The sequence below is a fragment of the Mesocricetus auratus genome, unplaced genomic scaffold, assembly GCF_017639785.1.
Source record: "Mesocricetus auratus isolate SY011 unplaced genomic scaffold, BCM_Maur_2.0 Super-Scaffold_2245, whole genome shotgun sequence".
In the NCBI taxonomy this organism is placed as follows: Eukaryota; Metazoa; Chordata; class Mammalia; order Rodentia; family Cricetidae; genus Mesocricetus; species Mesocricetus auratus.
The window spans coordinates 6,169,054-6,190,625 of NW_024429180.1; the positions used below are offsets into that span (position 1 = coordinate 6,169,054).

Consider the following 21,572-nt stretch of genomic DNA (forward strand, 5'->3'; position numbering starts at 1 on the left):
AACCTAGACTCTTGGGGGGAGGGCCTAGGCCCAGCCCTGGATGAAATGACAGACTCTGGACACCCCCATGGAGGGCCTCACCCTCTCTGGGGATGGGGGTGGGAATTGGGTGGGTGGGGGAGGAGGGGAGGGAGAGGGAGCTGGGATTGACATGTGAAACAAGCTTGTTTCTAATTTAAATAAAAAAATAAGGAAAAAAAAAGATCTGGATTAGAAGTGGGTCCTCCCACTTCAAATGATTTAATTAAGAAAAACATCCCTCATGGGTGTGCCTAGCCACTTGGGTTTTAATTAGTTCTAGATGTATAGGAGGAAAACAATGCCACCATTAACCATGTGACTTACTAGAGGTGCATACAGATGAGGTAATAAAAGAGCGGTTTACCACACCCCTAACCACACCCACTTTAGACATGACTAAAGACATATAAGGACAGACGTAAAGATGTATACGGATGTAGGCGGTGAACTATGTCACTAGCCAGGCCCACTTTTGGGCATGGCTAGGGGCATTACAGGAAAGGTATAAAAGACTGAATAACGGAAGTCTTGGTCTCTTTTTCTGGCTTTCGGCTTCCAGTTCGGCGGAAAACTGCTCGGCTCATCTGGGTTACTTGTTTGTCTCTTGTGAGTAATTTCTACAATACATACTTAGTTTTACTTTCAGTAAGTGTGCCGTTTATCGTTACAGCATCATAGATGCAGTCAAGTTGACGACCAAGAACAGCCATCACATTGTAGCTTCAAACTTACAGAGATCCTCCTGCCTCTGCCGCCTACGAGCTGGGATTGCAGATGTGCGTCCTCTGATGAATGCTGTACTTTTAGGACAAGATGAATTAATTCATGGATGGGAAATGCTTAGCACAGTTCCTCGGCATTGTTAAGGTGTTGCTAACAATACTTTCAGCAGATGTTAGGATTTTCTCTCTGATGAGAGGGAACATGTCTGGATGAATCCTCTTTCTTCCTAAACCAACATCAGAGTGCAGGGCTCTGAATAATTAAATATATCTGAGGGGATTTCCAGCTCACATCTTATCTAATAATGCGAACTCTAGAAGAAATTCCCATCTCTATTCTATAGACCATGCAAATGTACACATTTTCATCCAACTAATCCTTCAAAGAAATCTCCAGGAATAGATGATCTTGCAGAAGGATGCCTGAAGCACACTATGGAGGGCTGAATGATTTAAGGAAATGGTTATTTTATATGCTGGATATCAGCAGGTAACACTCTTTATATCACACTTTGCTCTCTCATAGAACACATCATTCTGGATGATAAGTGGAAAACCACAAGTGTTTTATTATTCCAATGCCAGCATCAGATGGGAAATGTCCGTAGCTTTTTAGAATTGATAACCAAGTGGACACAGTTCTAAAATGTCTTTCTCTAAGTCATAGTGGACTCATGGCTGGAGAACTCGATGCCTGTTATTTCCTTGAATTTTTTTCCTACTCCTTTGAGGAGGAAAGAAAGGAAGTTGGGAAGGTCACAGTAATGCCTAAAAAGTATCTGCTACCATCTAATGCAAATCTCATATATCATGTGTGCTATGCCAAGACGCAGAATAATAGAATAATTCTGGTATATATGGCCAATATATATATATACATATATATATATTAGTATATATGGTTCAATCACACATGTGACTTAAAAGAAGAAAGAAAGAAGGAAAGAAAGAAAATGTCTATAGTTGGTCTGGTCTTGCTAAGACTGGCGAATAGAAAAAGGGGAGCTCACATTATTTCTCTCTACAGCAGCAAATAGATGGAAACACAACTGTGAAAACACTAGTTGCTGGGTGTATTTTTTACTGGCATACCCAGGAAAATTGCTGAGGTGTGGAAAGACCACTCCCCTGGGGTCATGTTCCAAGTGCAGTCCATTTCAGAGTGAAAGCAGGCTCACGTCTAGTTCCGAGCATTTGTGGGTCAGGAATGTTGTACTTAATGATGCCAGAGTTCGTTTGGGATTCTTAATTCTAATTCCATTTGTTTTTCAATGCAACAAGTAGGTAGGATGCATGCAAGCTTGGGGGTGAGTTATGACTAAGGTGACCTAGTCTGCTTCAGCTGGGCAAATAGCTGGGAAACTATGGGGCGCTATAGCATGCGAGTATGATTTGCCCTTGTAAGTGGGCGTGCATAAACCTTGAGTTGAACTTATAATTTATCATGTAAGCTGAAGACATTATGGAGAGTGAGAGATGCTGTCAGTCATTTCACTGGGACAGAAGCAGCAGAAGCAGGGGATTATCTTAGAAAGACTGGCTTCTGCCCTACACTTTGTGAGTAGATGTGAAAATTCACTCACTGTATCAAAGTTCCTTTGTGATTTTTCTTATTGCTTTACCTCACTGTGGGTGTCTTTCCTTGGAGGGCAGATTTCTACTCAATCTCCCTTTTACCACCTCCTGTGCCATCCCAAGAATCTTCCCTGCTCCTAAAGACACAGGAGAGTGACACAGGAGAGTGACTACATGCTTGTCCCAGAGGAAGGAAGATTTCAGGTGTGGGACAGCTACTGTCAACGTTTTCCAGAAAAAGCCATTTTTGTTTACCCATCTTTTCCGACTCAAGCTCTCTGCCCAAATACAGATTGCTTGGCATATATGTTTCCTTTACACAAACAAACAGAAAGAGCTTCACTCTTAAAATCAACAACAACAACAAAACCACATATACAAATGCTAGGTTTATCTGTGGGTCCATTAAAATAGTGCTCAAATGCTGATGTATATGAAATACTTAAACAGATGAAACGCTAAAACTATTCTTGCACGATTAACAAGCCTTTAACAGCATCTTCACGCAAGACTTCACTGCTGACTATAATCTGGGGCGTCTCCATTGTCACACATGGGGGCAGTGCACTGGAGCCCACAATGTAAGGTTTGCAGCTGGAGAGGAGTGGGAAAACTGGTGTCTTTCTGCCCGAGTCAGCCTCAGATCTGGTGACCGGGTTCCTGTTGCTGAAAGACTGGGTCAGTGCCACACTTCAGGATGAGGTGAGGAGGAGCCAGAATAACTCAACATCCAGTTCTCAGGGTTTGAGTGGCCTGGGGGGGGCCGGGGGAGAAGGAGAAAAGAAGGTCAAGCCAAGCCAGGTGAGAGGACAGAGGCTTCGGCGCCAGGCTCTCTGCTCCGTATGGCCAAGAGAGGAGCTCGTGCCCCAGTCGGGGATGTGCGGCAGTGATCCAGAAGGAAGCCGAGCGTGAAACTTCCCTTTGGTGTGAGCCGCTTTTCACTAGTATAGGGCATGCTGTGCCAAGAAAGAGAACCACCTGGTTTTGTAGACAAGACCTCTCTTTAACTGGACAGCCCATTTCTAAATGTCTAAAGAGAAAAGTTCAAGACAGACGCGGCCACCAGCGTCAGGACTTAGTTGGACAAGTCTTCGGTGTGGAAGTCCCTCACAGTGGTCAGCAGCAAAGATGCCATGTCAGGCCATGCACACTGACGACGAGCATGCTCGATCGTTCACATTTCTATCTTGAGTCACGTTGACGGTTAGGCTACGTAAGTTAACTGAAAGCAAGACTGATGAAAGGCAGGGTCCCGGGCATCAACAAGACACTGTGCAGAATTTGCTTATTTTTTTGAACGTGATATCTAGACCACACTGTCAGGCAAGGGAATAAAGACTTCATGTATCTCTTGTCCAAGCATCATGGTGTGACTCACAGTACTTGTGAGCTAAAGGCGTGCAAGCATTTGGAACCCAGTCTCTTTACTTCGGGTTTTAATGAAGAAAAAATGTTAGAGAGAGAAGACAGGTAGAAGACGCCACATTTCAGAATAAGTGTGCAGTGGTGTTTTCTGTCCTTGGGGGACGGGTATGTAGACAAACTCGAGTCAGAGGTCGTCTCCACCCCTGGTTCTTCTCATGGTCAGTCTTTGCTTCATTAGGTGGGAGCTCTAGACCACCAGGGGCGGCTCTCCATGGCCACCCAGCTAAGGAGAGTCCCCTCCGTAGTGTCATGTCCTCTTTAAGTCCTGTCATGGCATCTCACACTTGCTGAAGTCACTATGTTCCCTTGTTTACATACATGTTGTATGTAAACATACATATGTCTGCTTCATTCTGGGTAAGACACAGGATGCCTAGAAGCAGAACTCACCCCATCTGCTCTTAGACCAGCAACTGTTGCTGGCACGTGACAATGGGTCATCACGTATCTCCAGAAAGAAAGGCCATTAAAAATTTCTTAAAAACAAAACACAAACAACCCCAATGAGTACTTGGAGAGACAAGAGGTCGGTGTTTTCCTGCATTCTGGAACTCGGTGTGTAAGCCTCTCCACACTGACATACTGTTGGGATGACATCATTTCCCTTTCCTTGCTCTGGTTATGCTTCAAGCGGCACAAGAGACCACACTCCCTTGGGGGGAGAGAGGAAGGAGGCTTCTAATTCCTCCTGGCTCTGCTGAGTGTGCCACGGATAACCCAGCACAGTGTGTTTGACTACATGTTTGCCCCACCGAGTAAATGGCAGAGAAATATACTGACCACACAGGAACCGTGCATGTCTGTTTGCATAGGCTTAGACTAGCAGCCATGCCTTCCTGGCAAGATACAGAACAATATTTGACATCTAATCACCACCATTTCAGAAACTGATATTTTTAGAGTGAATGCCTTTTTTGATGAAGTTTGATAATTATTTTCCCGGACCACTCATTCAAAATAAACATTATTTCTTAGTGAATAGTACTGTGCTTTCGATGCTTTTCATTTCAAATCAAATCTGTTCCACTCTGATTTTATAGGTGCCTTTGTTCTGTAGCTCCCAAATGGTCTTGTGAAAACCACTTTGCTTAATAGAAGCCATGATGGTGATAATTGAATTAAACTGTAGTGTTCCTTACAGCTAAATGCCACATTCTCGATACCTTTCTTTTATTTTTATATATACATATATATATATATATATATAGACTCCTTCATTTAAGAGTGTTCTTGAAATTAATGATGTATTTCTTTTAAAGTAATGGCTAACTACCTTGAGGACTGACTACCTCTTACCTGATGGTTTCTGGACACTTGTGGCACAGTACCCACAGCAGGGCGAGCAGAGAGGCATTTCATACATGTTTGTTAAGGAACTCTCTAGAAGTCTGTAGTATTCTGTACAAAAGAGGGCATGGCAGTATCTCAGAATCATAAAGTCAACGCAATTTGCCCCATTTGGAAACAGTCTTTTGGCGGGAGATCTTACTTATTTTTTCTGACCTCACCTATATGGTATTGACATCAGTTCCATGATACTACTTGTGCTTTTCAGGAAGAAACAGAAAAAGAGGGAAACAGAATTTCCTGCACTTGCAGAGCCTCGCAGTTTCCAGTGCTGTGTGTATTTGGTTGACTACTGATTTTTAGTACTGATGCTTCCAGAATGATGTGAACAACAACACTTTGAAAATATGAAACACGGGCTATGACAAACATTGAGAAAGCATAGAGAGGACACAAGTAGATTTTTAAAAACTATTTTAATACAAGATTAATAGCAATTTTCTATCCAAATCAGAAATGAGAAATCTTAACCCAAATAATAGTCATCTGACAGTCACATAAAATTTTAGGTTTGATTGGTGCACACATTTATCCTGCATATGTGTTCTGTATATGCACAGAGACCGCACTGTGGTGCCTTCATCAGGTGCTGCTCATGAAGTCCCTCTTTACAAGGCAATGCCAAAGACTCCAGTATCCACTCCACTCTCAGTGAAGTCCCAAGTGGTCCATGCTAAACTGAATCTGGGCTGTAGCAGATCATGACATAGCAAGTCTCCAGAATGCGTACAAATCAGTTATCTATTGGTGTAAGTTGGCCTAAAACTAAGCACTGACTGATATCTCTACCAAGGAGGAACAAATTGTGGATTTAGAAGATATGGGCTGCTTTCCTCTTCTGGTTGCAAGACTATATTGTTTTAAATTTAAATATGCTAATGATTGTAAATCAAATAAAATGAGTTTGAGTATCTGCAAGTGTTTGGAGAAGTCGAATCCTGCATTCGTTAACACTGGGAACCTAAAGTCACACTACCTGATAACTAGCCTTGCAGAGAGAGTCGAGAATAGAATTGCAAGCCAGAATTTTACCAAGTTTTATTCCTCCTTGAGGATTTAAGTTGGTGCTTAGTCCGTAGCCAAAATATGTATGTAATGTCAAGAAGAATCAAGGAAGGCTAATGTCTGCAGCAGGGAATGTGACCTAAATCTCGTGGCTCTGCATCCAATGATATTCTCAATGCGTTTGACTTAAAGAATGTTTCTTTTAAAATTGCTACTTCTCATCAATGAATAGTGTTTTTTTCAGTGTAGACAAAAGTAGTTTCTATCCCTTACAATTGAAGCAGGTGATTCAAGTCACCTTCCTCCCCGGGGCAAACCACGGTAAGGGAGTCGGACTTCCAGTGCTACAGTCTGTGAAGGCTGTAATCAAAGCGCCAACTTGGCCTTCATTGCAGTGAGAGGAGGCTGTCTCATGGCTGCCAATCCAGGACCATATATTCATAAATGCACAGTCCATTCTTCTCTGCTGAAGACATTAGCCTCCATTTAGCCTTTGTTGTAACATATACAAAGTAGAATAAACATCAATTACAGACGCGCATTTCTGTTAGAAAAATACATATTATAACTAAAGAACATGTAAATAGAGGCACTTCAATAAGCTAAGTGTTTTCAGTTATGAGCACCACCCACCAATTTCTAGTGTCCAAATTTTGGGGTCCCCATTCCTCTCTACTCATAACACAAGTCGTGATGCGAAGAACTTAGGGGACGTCATCACAGATGAGGACAGGCCACAAATGACAACGCAACATGAGCACATCCCCTACCCCAATGCTGAAATAAGAAGATTAATTGGGGAGGAGGACTCTGCAGTTCTGAAAAGGGGAAATTCAATGAAAGGGCTTAGGGAACAGAAAGAAACAAACCGAAACCAAACATCTTAACATGAAGTTAGTCTAAAAACGGTATGGCGGAGACGACTACGACCAGGAAGCGGAAGCGAGTAATATTTTGACCATGTCCGTGCAAGGTGACTAATGGTATGACTTCCTTGGATGATCCTCATTTCAACTCTCTGCCTGGCCCATATGCATCTCTATATCTTGTCAATGAAAATACCCTTGAGAATACAGGTGTTGAAACAAAGGAAGCAGGCATTTCTATATTATCTGTTTGATTAGTGTGCACAGAACATGGGTTCACATTCATCCACGTAATGTGTTGTCATATGCATGCAAAGAAACCATTCTTTTGGGGGGGGGCAAAAACACAGTAAAAATAAGAAACTTGATTTGTGTTATACAAGATACTGCAGAAATATTATTTTTTTTAAAAAAAAGGAAATTGGAGCTTAAAGCCATGACGCAAATTATTACTCAAATATCTTAGAGAATCAAAGTTGGTTTAATTTGTATTGTACCGTAATTGTTGGAGAAAAAGAAAAACAATACCGATTTCTGAACATGCCATGAGCCGAGTAACATAAATGACTGGTCCTTCATGGAGATATGGTCTGTGTAACTAGTGATTAGAATCTGAAGGGGGCAGTGAGGTGGACGATTTTCCAAAAGGATGCAATTCTGGATTTGATTAAGTGTTAACATCACACAAATTTAAGTGAAAGATGCTACAAAGTCTCTCAGAATCCTACACTTGATATTTTGTTAGGCAGAAAGTAGCAACAGATGCTTGTAAATAAGTTTTCTTTTTCAAAAGTGCTCAAATATACTTAAAACTAGTGCATGTGTTCTACTTAGACATGATGACTAAATCGATAACTAATTTTAATTTTGATGAGAATAGAGACAGAACCATTTATGGTGTCAATACTGTCAATGAATCAGTTACAATGTGGTTGGCATGCTGTGGTGTCTTGAAATATTTCTTCTCCCTTTCCCAGATGCATCATAAAAACCAAAATCCAAAACAAAAAATAATAAAAAAATCCACATGGTTAGCCAACTGTCTTCATACAACCCCAGTTTGATTTGCCTTGCTTCTCTCTGCCAGGGGAAGCATTGGGCCTGGCTTTGTGGGGAGGACAGGATGTAGCAGTAAATTGGCCTCTTGAGTTTAGGTCATCTACTATAGTACCCAGCAGGAGTCCTAGGCCACAGATGTTGTACATAAGAACAATGGGTTTTCACGGATAACATTCTTTACGCAATCCACAGTCCATTGCCAGTAACGCCTTGCACACCAGGGCTCGTCCCATGAGCTCAGAACAGTTCAGAGCACTGGGGACAATGCAAACTTGTACGGAAAGGGTGTGCTCTGGCAAGCTTGCAATAGATGGACAGTTAGATACATACAAAGTTCTCTTTCTTGATTCTTGGTGCTCACAGATCATTGAGGAACCCCTTCTCTGAGCCCCACAAAACAAGAAGAGCTGGTTGACAGAACAGGTTTGTTACAAAGGAGTGTCAACCCTGAGCTTGGAATTAAGAAGTTAAAATCTGTGATTTATATATATTTATAGATATAAAAATAGATGATCATACTAAGACTAAAAAAGTGAAAGAAATCTCCATGTCAATACTATATATATAGTGTTTTTCTCTCTTTTTTTTGTTTTGAGTTTTTCTTGTTGTTGTTGTTGTTGTGAGTTATTTTGTAAGAGAATTGCCCTTGTGATGCTGAAACCAATTGACACAATCAAAGAGTCTATAACAAAAACTCATGTGTGGAGCTAATTGCCATGTCAGTAAGAGAACTCTTATTTGGAGGAAAGTCAGGAGCAGAGGGGGTTGAGATATCTAATTCACGCCAGACTGGTAGAGAAAGTAGAGACTGTACCAATGAAGATGATTTTTAGTCAAGTCAAGACCTAGGATGAAGGAGACTTGACCAGGGGCATCCATAAAGGACTAAAGACAACTGATGCCAATTGGATACAATAGGAGACTGAGGAGATGCTGCCATCAGAGAATGTGTCATCAAGGGTAAGAGAGGCGTCGAGTTGCAATAACATTACCACTCATATAAAGGCAGAATCCTAAGTTTACTATGAGTACTTCCAAATCAGTTTGGGTAGACTGCAAGACAATACCTCCAAGACAACATCATCGCATTTCTACTACATTAAATAATGCTACGCTTTCCCCTCATAAGCATTTTGTAAACTTGGCTTGTCACAGAAAAGCTCGCCCCAGGAGCTGGCTGTCATCGCCAAACCTGGTAAAGTGAGAGTTCCTTTATTTTCTCTCCTTTATTTGCTTCCTTGTTGAAAAGTAGTTGTCTTGGGGTTTGGCCTGATTTGAAAAGAAAAATTATTTTTCTTCCTATCTTTTATTTTAAGTGGGGTGTTAGAGGAAAAAAAAACCCTCACAACATGAAATTCCTTTAATTTTGCAGCATAAAAGCAAATGACGGTAAGAAAAAATCTCTTGGTACGAAAGGTTTGAGTAAGAATTCTCTCTGGAATAAACAAGGTCCCCACGGATAGCAGAAGGTAAGGAGGCAGATCCTTGGGCACCCGGTACTCTTTGGGAAAACAAAAAGGGAGGCAGGTTGCAAGACTGCTCTCTCGTCATAGAAAACGGTGAGTTTTTGTGGTATGGTCCATTGTCCAAGAGTGTAGGAAAAGGAAGGAAGTTGGCCACCGAAGAGCTAAAACGCAGTTTCACTTGACCAAAGCCCATGATTATCTGTGGAGTCTCTGTAGGGCCAGGGCCATGCAGACCAGAGACCAGGAGAGCAGGGAGTAGCTGCCCTGCGCGCCCGAAGACTCCTCTTCTCTCCGGTCCGGGTCCACTGCAGGGGCCTCGGTGGTGACAAACTCGAACTCTGTGGGACACACGTCGTCCATGCACCCGCTGCCACTGCCTGAGCCGCTGGATTCGTCACCTGGTGGGGGCAGATTGACAAGGAACGTTAGAGCGAGCGCTTAGCTTGGAATAGAGACAAACCACAGTTCGCGGCAAAGCATGGGAGGGAGAAGCACTCCATCAAAGGCTTGCTCGTCTGCCTGAAGGTTTGTTCTTCATGGGCAGGTTAATGATGGGCCAGAAACAGGGCTGAAACACTATATTCACTGTTCTCTGATACTCCATACTTCAGTGCTGCTGCTCTAAGCAGGAATCATGTTTTTTTTTAAAGATAATTTTTGTTTTTTCTTTGTTTTTGGAGCCCAAGCTGACTGTAAACCCATGCTTCTCTTTCTGTCTCTTCCTCCAGAGTGCTGGGATCAAAGGTGTGTGTTACCTTAACCTTCTCAAAAAGACTTTAAAAAGGCCATTTAAGGTAAAACAGAAAATAAAAGCAAGCAGTGTAGGCAGGAGACTTCAGAATCAGCAGCCAAGAGCAGGAGAAGGTAGACATCGTTACTGTGCTGGCTTCTGCCTCTAACTCCCATGTTTGTCCTAACAGCCAAGACCGATCCCTTTCACCAAGTCTCTCTCGGCCACAAGTGGGTGAGCTATAGTCTGTTGCTTACTTCCCTGTGTGTCCCCAAATGCAAGACATGTCCTACATCCTTTAATGTTCGGAGTAGTCAAACGGGGCTCCTATCATGTGACTGAGGCTTTGATTGCGACACAGGTACAGCTGCTGACCCCCAGTGGCTTTACAGCTGCTCTCAAATTCCCAAGGCACAGCAGAATAGCTGTCACCGAGACTGGATGGCTCCGAAGCCTAACGTATTTATTATCTGTTTGTTTTTTTTTTAATATAACAAGTTTGCCAGTCCCTGACTGATTCAATACCTACACCTTTTTGCAGTCTGAGGTTGGCATATCTTCTCCTTCCGCCCACCATGCCTCTGGGTTTGCTTAATTACCATGTTTCGCGGCTTGGTTCCCTCATTTTTGATGCCCCAGTCAACCAACTATGGAGCAAAAAGAATTCCAGAAAGTTCCAAGAGGCAATGTGAACTTGCCAAATACCAAGTTAAACCCACGTGAATAGTTACGATGTCTAAACTGACCCTGCTAAAGCTTCCTGCTATGTCCTGGCTCCCAGTCCCTCTCTAGAACTATGTGCCACGTCGCCCGACAATGACTATTTCTACGTCAAACGTGTTTGCAATTTTCTTCCTCCTATTCCCTGAAAAATACCACATACCAGTTGTTTACGTAAGACACTGTGTTTGGTGTTATCAGGAATCCACAGATCATTATTTTAAGCAGATCAGAGAATGTTTATAGACCATATGGAAATGCCAAGCCATTTTATGTGAAGGGTTCTGAGCACCTCTGGCTTTGGGTGTCTGCAGATGGTCCCACCATGGCAGCTACCGCTGCACCTGTTGCCTCCAAGTGGCTCCTGATACCGGGCTTCTACTAGTTACTGGCTTGTTTGCTTGTTCGCTCCTGGAATATTCTACTGGAATATAAACTTTATGAGGATAGAGGATTTGAGAGAGCATTCATTTCCAGGTGGTTGTGATCTCTGATGTGCAGCAGATGTCCAATAAATCCTTGCTGAATAAGTAATGCGCCTTGAACAATTAATTCAACTTCTCTCAGTTTCTATATCTAAGTACAAGCAATTGGTAACTAGCTGTGTGTGTATATAGACAATTTGGCAAAATGTAGGGGCAAACCCATGGCTGCCAATGATGCCGGATGGAAAGGATTTGTTTCCTTCAGGAAACGTAGCCTAACACTTAAGCTGCCATTAGTAACTTAGATGGACAAGAGTGGTCAGCTTCAACAAACATCTTTTTCCTCCTCCTGCAAAAATGAAATAAATGATGTCTATTTCAAAGAACTGTTATGGGGACTAAACGAGGAGACGGTTTCTGGAAAGATCCAGGAGGTTTGCCATTGCATTCATTTGCTCAGTGAGTTTAGCTAGCATTCCTAAACTCCTGTCCTGCTGTTGGGTGCCACCTCTCCTGAGACAGGCAGGTGTGCCATTTTGGATTCGGATGCTACTTGCCAAGTCAGTGTAGGGACTCTTCTGTTGTTCCCCTGAGCGAAGAAGGGACATTCAGCACTGCCCCCTCACTAAATGGGACATCTAAATACATTGAATACATTATATTTGTTTCTTATCACTTCTTTGCCTTATTGCTATTGGCCTTTACAAGCAGAAAAAATGCCTATTAATTAAATTCAGAGATATTAGAATTGCAGAGGTAATTCTGTGGTATCATGAACACTGGTATTATGAGCAAGAAGTAATACAACCTTCACAAGACATTATTAAAGTGACTTGGAATATTAAAATTGTGGGAAGCAAATAACAACAAGAGGTTCTTGCTATGAAAGACAACGGCCCAGTCTTTTTGAAAGGGGATCACAGATGTTATGGGGGTAGAATGGACGGCCGAAAAAAATGGCTATGAGCAATGAGGACTATGATGGCTGTGAGCATGACAATGGTTCACAGACTAGGCATCGTCCTAAAACAGCTAGATTCAGTGCTTGAGTTAGAGCCGAGGGATTATCTTCATCGTCCTTCATTTTTGTTTTCTTTTGAGAAGAGCTTGAGAAAAATCACTGCCTCCTTAACATTCCTTGAGTTTTACAGAATGTCATCTCCACAGACCACAGAAGAAAAATTTCAACAAGCCCAACACTGGATAATTGTTACATAGCTTTGTTGCTCATATAAATACTTGCTCTCCAGGTAAAACAGTGCCATTATTCCACGGAGAAGACAGGATGGGAAACACGAGGCTAAGTGACGAGGAAGCAATGAACACAGAAAGCTGGTGTAGCATTCTCTTCCGAAGAGGAAGAGAGGCCTAGCCAAAGCAAGGAGAGATAATGGCATGATTCTGAGAAATTTGATAGCAATGAAGTTCATCGTGGTAGTAATTGCCCTGTGCAGAGAAAATAAATTCTTGAGTTCTTAAAAATGGAAGAAAGCGCTGCAAATGTTCTGCAGGGAACAGCTCGGCAGGATGGTGACGAGCTGAGATGACTTAATGACTTCCGTCTGTAACTTGTGCCTTTCTAACTCATTAAGCAAATACACACGCGTCTTCAGCTCCAGCAAGCAACCTAAGGACTGTTGGCAGCTTTACAACCCGTGCTCAAGAGTGTTTCCCCCCTGTGCATTCTCTTAGGTTACACACTTAAGAGAAAACCAACATACCTTAGAAGAAATCCCACAAAGCCTTTGACTCCGCAGCCATGCATCTCGAAGCCACTTAGACAAAACCCAAATATACTTAGCTTCACTTCGGCGTTCACTTATGAGAGCCCATGAAATCACTTCAAATGCTTTTATGATCCCCACTGAAACAGTCATGCTTCGGCAGTTTACTATTTCTCTAATATTTGCGACATAAATGTTTACGGTTTGTGTCTGTGTACAACTGAGTAGGGAGGGAAATAACTCATTGAACCTGCTTCCAGCCTCAAGACCTTGTCTTAGCCCTTTAATAAGTCATCCCCGTGGAGCCTCCAAAGGACCCTAGCTGGAACCTTTTGAAATTATTTGTTCCTCACAGTTTTAGCATGCCATTGTAATGGAGGAATGTGAGTCTCAAGAGGTATAGATCCTCCTCTAAGTACAGTGAAGGCATATCCCATTTTAAAATGTTGCAGTTCTAAACAAATTGAAAACATGCAACTCACATAGCATCTGAGCCTAACCCAGCACCCATAGAATGTCAACGTTTACCCCTGTGCTCTTGGGACTCACTGGGGTCTGTGGGCTTGAGTCTTCTGTCCAGAGGGAAGATCATATCACATAATGATGACTGGAGAAAAGATCCAAATTCAAACTTTGAAGGGCGGCTTCTAGTGCGTGTGTGTGACCCCTGAGCCACCATAAATTCAAGGAATGTTTGTGTTGTTTGTGAGAGACAAGATGGGGATTCGAGCCCAGCTTGCCAGGAAGTGTGTAGAAGATTCTTTATGAGGTGATAGGGAAGGTTATCAGGAGTTTAGAGTGGATGTAACCTCTGCTATGGAAAAGGTAAGGTAAAAACAGCCACATCATGATAAACGGGTCAACTTGGAGATTAAGTTATGCTTTTGCTTGTATATGTCTAAGTATCTCACCTGAAGCTGGTATGATAGCTCAGTGGTATAATACTTGTGTGAGCGTAAGAATTTGTGTTCGGTCTCCAGCTCTTACAAAAACAGCCCAGTGATGGGGACCTGAAATTCCATCACTGCACAGGCAGAGACAGGAGGATCCCTGGGGCTCACAGGCAGCCAGCCTAGCTAAATTGAGGAGCTCCAGGTCTCAGTAAAAAATTAACCTGTCTCTAAAGATAAGGTTGATAACACCTGACAGGGGATGACATTCAAGGCTGACCTTTGCTCCCCGAATGAACCCAAACAGGTATGAACACACACACACACACACACACACACACACACACACACACACACACACACACAGCCATTCATTAAGTGGAATTAGTGGAATTATGGCTTTAGTCAGCATGAACCTTTTGTGGCTCAGGCTAGGAAGGCTTCGTGGCTAAGAGCAAGAGAGATGTAATTGAAGATGCCCATTGAGAGAGTGCAGTCTCACACACGGTTTTCCCACTGTGGGGCTCCCTGGTCTCTGGGCGGTTTCCTTACTTGTGTCTTGGAAGTTGACATCGTTGCCATTGTAGGCATTCTTCAGTTTGTTGGTCATCACCCGGAGGGCCATGATCTGCTGTCTGATGAACGTGTCGGGCCGGGTGATGTCCACCTCTACCTCAGGATTGTTGATCTGGTTGGTCAGCCCATCGTTCATGATCTCCGGCAAATATCTGCAAGGTAGAGGGAGTCGTGGGTCAGGTGACACTGCAGTGACCTCACAAACAATCGCTGCCCTGCCGGTTCAGCCAGGAATCATCCCCTGGTGAAGACTGCAGGGGACACCTGGGAAAATGAGCAGAACGGTAGGAATATGGCCTGAGACAGTACTGTTGGGGTAGAAGGGTTTCTTGTTTAAGCGCAGAGAGTTCTCATGTGGGTTCATCTATAAAAATGCGCTAAATTGGGCACTAGGGTAAAAAATTGATTCAAATTAACGACCCTTTTTCCTCCTCCTTCCAAAGAGTTTTGAAGCCAACCCCCTGATAGCTTCCTTGGTTTTGACCTTTTTTTGGTACTAAAAACTGGGTTAGGAATGGCATATGAACAGGTGATGTACTTAGTGAGGACACTCTTTTCTCCATGGAGGAAGATTTTAGTATAAAGTTTCTTCTGGATGTTAAAAAAAAGTCTCCTGGATGCTTTAGGAGGAGCCAGTGATGGCTTATGACTATGAGATGTCTAGTAGGGTTTTCATTTTCTATTTTGGCGGTGCTGGGAATTGAGTCAAGGTTGTGTACACACTAGGCAAGTGCTATAACAATGAGCTATGCCCCTATTATAGACTTTTAATTTTGTAATATCAGCTTGGGTCTAATATGATAGGTGTGTCAACATTCACTAAAAGAGGCTAACATCTAATACGACTTTATGCTTCTGGCTTAACATTTATTTGTGTATCAAGACTGTCAGTCTTTCAGGACGCTGCCTAATGTCGTCCAGGCACTTTTAAACAAAGGGGATAAAGGCCCATGAGCATCTTTAGAGACCCTGTGACTCCTCATGCTCATGACCTATGGACCATGAAGTCCTCCCACTCTTAATGCCAGAGAACCTCTCACAAGCTCCTTTCTTCCCTTCCTGCATTTCCCTATGGAGAACAGATGGTGACATTGGCTCGAACAATCTTCTTTGGCCATGCCTCTGTTCTTAAGGCTTCCTAGAGAACAGATTAATCTTCCTAAATCTTCACTCTCCCCTGTCTCTCCTCTGTGTAAACACTTTAGAGGACACTCCCAAATGTCAAGAACTATGATGCAAAATTCCAGCCCACCAGCCCATTCATTACCAGAGAGGTGTGTCCTTTTCCCATTGTATGAGACAGAAAGCCAAGGCCAAGTGATGACAAGCAGATGTAAATTCTAGTAGATGGCAAAATCGAGTTCTGTGAGATATCCATGCAAATTAATTGGACCCAGGAAGGGGGGTTACTCATTTATAGTCAGGTGTCACACACACACACAGATAACAACTCGGATCTAAAGCGTGTGTATGTGATTGTGTGAATGTGTGTGTGTGTGAATGTGTGGAATGTGAGTATGCTGTGTGTGTGTGGTGTGCATGAATATGTGATATGTGTATGTGATTGTGTGCCTATGAATGTGACAGTGTGTGTGATGTGTGAGCGTACTGTGTGTGTGTGAATGTGTGTGGTGTTGTGTGTGAGTGTGTGTGTATGTGAATGTGTGGTGTGTGTATGTGTGTGTGTGTGGTGTGTGTATATGTTTGTGTGAGTATGTCTGTGGTATGTGTGTGTGGTGTGCGTGTGTGTGGTGTGTGTATGAGATTGTGTGTGTGAATGTGAGTGTGTGATGTATGTGGTATGTGAGTGTGCTATGTGTATGTGTGTGTGAATGTGTGTGTGTCTGTGAATGCGTGTGGTGTGTATGTGTGTATGTGTGTGTGTAGTCTTGGGGACTGGTCTGATTTACAGAGCACCTGAGCGCTGTCTACCGCAGACCTGATTGCTAACTTGCTGGTAGCAAGAAATCCCGTACCATTGTCAAGGAAATGTGTGTTGCCTGTGTTGTGAGAGCAGAGGAAAAGCAGAGTACCTTTCTACCCAGCACAGTGCTCTGCAGGGTTTTGTTTCTGTGTTTATTTTTGTTACTGCTTTTTTTTTGGTTTATACTTATTTAAATCTGAAATATGGTTAAATGGGACCATCATTTTCTCCTAAAACAGTTCTGGCTACCAGGAACCTACCCACCGTTCTATGGGGCTGCTCGGTTTGACCGGGCATTCTGGGTACAGACCTATAAAGCTGCCATCTATACCTGAGTCCTGGTAAGAGACAGATGGCACCACAGAGGCACGATGAGGAGAATTCAGCGGAAACACTATTTACAAAGGTGTCTATGTGATTTAAGGACCATACAAGGTGGCAACATCAGGAGGAGCCCCTAGAGACAACGGAGAGATACGTTGCCAGAGTGCACCAGAGACGAATTCGTAACCAGGCGCCCAAGTACACTGTGCCTAAGCGAGTCCTGACAGGACCCCTCTGGTCCCTACTGGTTCAGGTGGTCTGGCTTGTGGAGGTGGCCTCCCAAGGGTGCAGGAGGGACAGAGCAGCCCTTAGGAGAGGGCAGAGGCTTTTTTGTTTTTGTAGTATGTTTAGACAGGGTCCTGCTGCATAGCTCAGGCTGATCTTGAACTTGAGATTGTCTTGCCTCCGCCTCCTGATTGCTGAGATTAAACCGGGTACCTGTGAACACACCCAAACGGGCGTGGTCAGCGCTATGGTTACGCAGACCTCTCCCTGCATCCGTGAGCTGAGTGTGCAGTTACCAGCTCAGCTGTGGTTTATCACCGCTCGGACTGGAGGCCCTGTCCGAGCCTCCAGAGTAGTCCTGTGTCTCCTCCGTTGCTGCCCTTGCTGCTGTTGACGGAAGCTGAGTAAACTCCCCTCTGTTTCTTCATCTCCACGCAGGTATCTGCGTACCTCCCTTGTGCTTGGAAGTCTTTCCCTTTCTGAAAACTACTGTCCAAATGCCAGAAACCAGAGACAGAAGCCTGCTCAGGGAGGGTCACCCAGGAAAAGTGGGACCCAGGTTGATATTCAGGAACTAAGTGCTATGCTGGCGTATCTGTGTAGGAACTGGATCAATCTATTTGTTTAAACTACAGGTCTCCAGAGTAACCTGTACATTTTCACTCATATTCTGAACAAAACCGACTGTTTTTTTTCCCCCCGAGACAGGATTTCTCTGTACTGTTTTGGAGGCTGTCCTGGAACTCACACTGTAGACCAGGCTGGCCTCGAACTCACAGAGATCTGCCTGCCTCTGCCTCCCGAGTGCTGGGATTAAAGGTATGCACCACCAACACCCGGCCAAAAACGACTTTTAAACAAAATAAAAGCAAATTCTTTTCCAGGAAGCTTTATGTTATCTCTGACCTAAAAGTGATTCTGAGAGGAAAAACATTAAACCCAGGTATCCGTATCTTTTCATATATTTTGCAGTAAATCAAAATCTCCCGCCAGCCTTTGCAATATATTTGGAGTGTATGAAAATTCTTACTGGCCTCTGAGATCGCCCTCCCAGTGTAACTTCTAACACATGGCGTCGAATTGGCTGCTACTGGCAGGGTACCATGACTGCCAGACTCCCGGGGTTCCTTAATGATCACAGTCCACTGGAATAGGCGGCAAGCGGAGGCCATCAGCTGCTGACACAGCTTGAAGGCTGCAAGGTGATGGCCGGGTCTCTCTCTGCTCTGCATCCTGGCCATTAATCCCGCAGCTGTGCCCAGGCTGAGCCAGAGGGGGCTCCGTCTCTCTTGCACGCCGTGCGCACTGCTCAGCTAGCCAAGTCTCATTTGTCAGCAGCTCGCTACAATATCTTAGGTGGGAATGCTGCCCCCGGGAGTCTGAACGTCCAGCAACAATAAGGGACTGCCAGGCGAAGCCAGCCTCTCATGGTGCCTGGTGATGCTTGACCGTTTACAATCAAAACAATGGAGCAGCGCGCCCCTGCCCTCCAGAGCGCTTTCTCTTGGTGTTCTCCAAGGCTGACTTCAGAAATTTAAACATAAACTAGATGAAAAATAAAACAGCTGTTTTTTTTTTCCTTTGCCACAGTAGTCACAAATACCGATACAGTATCTTTGAAGATCACCGCGTAGTTGGAAGAGGATGCGAAGGTCTGTAGGGAGAGATTTTATGTACCTGTAGCGCTGACCACGCCCACTTGGGCGTGGTCACAGGTGTGTAGAACCGATGGGGGTTAAAAGAGCCGGAGGAAGGAGACGCTCTCTTTGGGTTCTGGTTGCGTCCCAGAGAGCAGCGTGCTGACCTTTGGTTCTCTGTTTTCTTGGCTTCTCACGTGAAGCGATTTCTCCCTCAATAAAATATCATAGGACATCCCTATTCTGCGTAGCTTAATATTTCCACTTTACCGGTCCATTTGGGAACCAGGGTCTCAGGAATCTATAAGTTCATTTCCTTCCATGCTTGGTTCACTTACAGAAATCACAGACCCTGTAAGAGCAGACCAATCACTGAACCCATGGGGCCCTTCCTCTGCTAAGCTTTAGCGGAGTCATTTGAGTGACAGCAACTCCTATTTTTGGGGAACACAGAGCAAGAGTGTGGGCACTGGCAGCCCAGGTTGCAAGGCTGGATGCACATGCACTGGGAACAGGGAGAACTTAGACTTGAGGACAAATTGGACTGCCGAATAGGGGTGTTGTCCTTGCCAGTAACTCATGCTGTGGTGCGGCAAGTGGGCGGTACCCAAGGACAGCCAACTGTAGCCTCATCTTGTTTGGCTGCTCCCGTTTGCAAGAGCATGACAAGGAGCTGCATCGCTGACAGTGCTTTTTTTTTTTTCATATCTGACTTCACGCTGTTAATGTAGGGCTTCTTGATTACAACCAAGCATAGCTGATGGGGGGGAAGGGGGAGAGCCCCGTGAGAAGCTTAGAAGGCATTGAAGGGGCGGCACATTCTACTTTGTGGGTGGGTGGGTGGGGGCTGCACACTCTGTGCCAGGAAGCTCATTGACACAGCTGAGAGCTCCTGTAGTGTCTCAGCGGCTAACCACCGCACCTCCCATCCACTCCTCATAGCTGAGTTGGGGTTTTCAGAAAGACCGGGCTGCCGTGTAAATGTGTTTACCGGGAGGAGCCGCGTGTCAGCCTATCAGCGTGCGATACTGCTTGCCAGCACACTCAGGGTAGTGGTCGCTCTCATGTTAGCAGCTACATAGGCAAGGAAAGGGACACACACACCCCTTTGAGTTTGCGGCATATTAGCTAGTAAAAGCCCTGGGGTGCGGCGCCAGGCAGTGAGAGCCGAGAGGTAGCTACAGAGGGGGGTTTGCTAGGAATCCAGTTAGGAGCTGTCAGGGAAGACCAACCAAAAGAAGCAAGGCTTGATCTTGGCCCCCTGTTTGAGTTTCTGTCGGTGTTTATGTGGACCTGTCCCTTCGGGTCTGCGGTGAGACAGAAGATCAGGGAGGCAAACGCATGGCTGAGGGAAGGTTCTTGCCTCACAACAGGCAGGAGGCAGGAGATGAAGTTGCAGGAGACGGGGTATATCCCTTAAAGATATGTCTCCGGTGTGTGCTACTGTCTCCCAAGTAAACTCCACCTCACCTATTTCCATCATCTCTCCATGACAGCATTAAATTATAAGTCCGTCAGTGGGTGGCCTCATTGATTAGGCCACAGGTCCCGCGATCTGATCAGTTCTTCAAAGCTTCGCTGTAAAGCATTGTGTGGGGGGATTTGCCTTTAACACGGAAGACTTTGGGGTGAGGGGGTGAAGCTGAGGCGGAACCGGGTGCCCAAGTGCTGGCCTGGGTTCCTTTTCAAGAGCCTGGCACTCCTGACGGATGCTGTCCCAGGGCACGGATGGAAAAGAGAGACAGCCGCAGTCTTCACTCACTGGCTCCCTCCACGAACTGCACATCACTAGAGAATTTTCTAGTCACCATTTTCAGTGTCTTCAAAAGTCTTCCTGATGTAAGAAGATACGCAGTATTGTACAGACTCAGAATTTCTTAGCTGCAGTTCCAAATTTCTGAAAGTCTCCAATTTTTTTTACCCCCTCTTGCAATCCATTTGTTAGCAAAACATCATCAAATCTGAAATATGGCCAATTACAGTCCTCATTTCTCCCACTTAGTGCCACACTAATGCATTTTTCTACAGAAATCCTAATGCATTTGATTGCGGGTTGTAGGTCCAGACCCCACTGGGAACATTACATAATATACAGTACATTCACTGCGGTAATTTTCTCAAATGAAACAAAATCTGAATTCTAAAAAGACGTGGTCTCAAGGGTTTCAAACAGGAATTGCAAACCTGTGATACCTGTGCCCTCCTTTAGAAGTTTATTCAGATATGTATTTAAACTTCACGCACATTAGGATGGCTATTATTTAAAACAACAAACAAACAAACAAACAAACAAAGAGTAAGTGTTGGTGAGAATGTGGAGAAATTGGAATCCTGAAGGCTGGTGCTGCCACAATAAAATGGTGGAACCTGTGCCATGGGCAGCCAGGCCGTTCCTCAAAACACACGTGCAACCTGCCAGACCACCCAGCAGCCACACCTGGGATACTTACGCAAGAGAGTTAAAGGCAGAGACTTGGGAAGATATTTATAGCTCTGCTTACGGCTCAGCATCATTCCATAGTTGTGTAGGGCGAGGGAGGAGTCCGCCGATGACTGAGGAAAGGACTCTGAATAACCCCGTATCCGTAACATTGTATCAGACAACCTACGTGCCGGAGGGCCATGGCTGCAAGACTGCATCATTTATCTGCAGCCTGTCCTGCTCCCTTTTTTTTCCTTTTCCTTTCTGGTAGCCCATAGGTTTAGAAAAAGCATCCCGAGAGAGAGAGAGAGCAATCCTAGAGGAAGTTACAGGTCGTGTTGTTTACCGCAGCCGTGCTCTAAGAAAGCACAACCCTGCTGTCCAAGAGCAGTAAGTCAGGAGCCCTGCGTGGACAGCGGGCGAGCTTTGTCTCACCGCTGTTTGCTGCCGGGCAGAGCTCTACCCCGAACCGTATAAAAGTTTTATTTC

At 44.4% G+C, this 21,572-nt stretch overlaps 1 protein-coding gene across 2 annotated transcripts in view; it reads right to left on the reverse strand.

Moving 5' to 3' along the window:
- Positions 1-5,489: 5,489 nt before the first annotated feature.
- Gpc6 (glypican 6) overlaps positions 5,490-21,572 on the reverse strand; it is a 979,345-nt gene continuing 963,262 nt past the window's right edge. For both annotated transcript variants that reach the window (XM_005079407.4, XM_005079406.4), the window contains 2 exons: positions 14,528-14,703; positions 5,490-9,884 (listed from right to left, as the gene is read on the reverse strand). In XM_005079407.4, the coding sequence (XP_005079464.1) occupies positions 9,682-9,884; positions 14,528-14,703 (379 nt within the window). In that variant the 3' untranslated portion in view covers positions 5,490-9,681. The remainder of the gene's footprint in view (positions 9,885-14,527; positions 14,704-21,572) is intronic.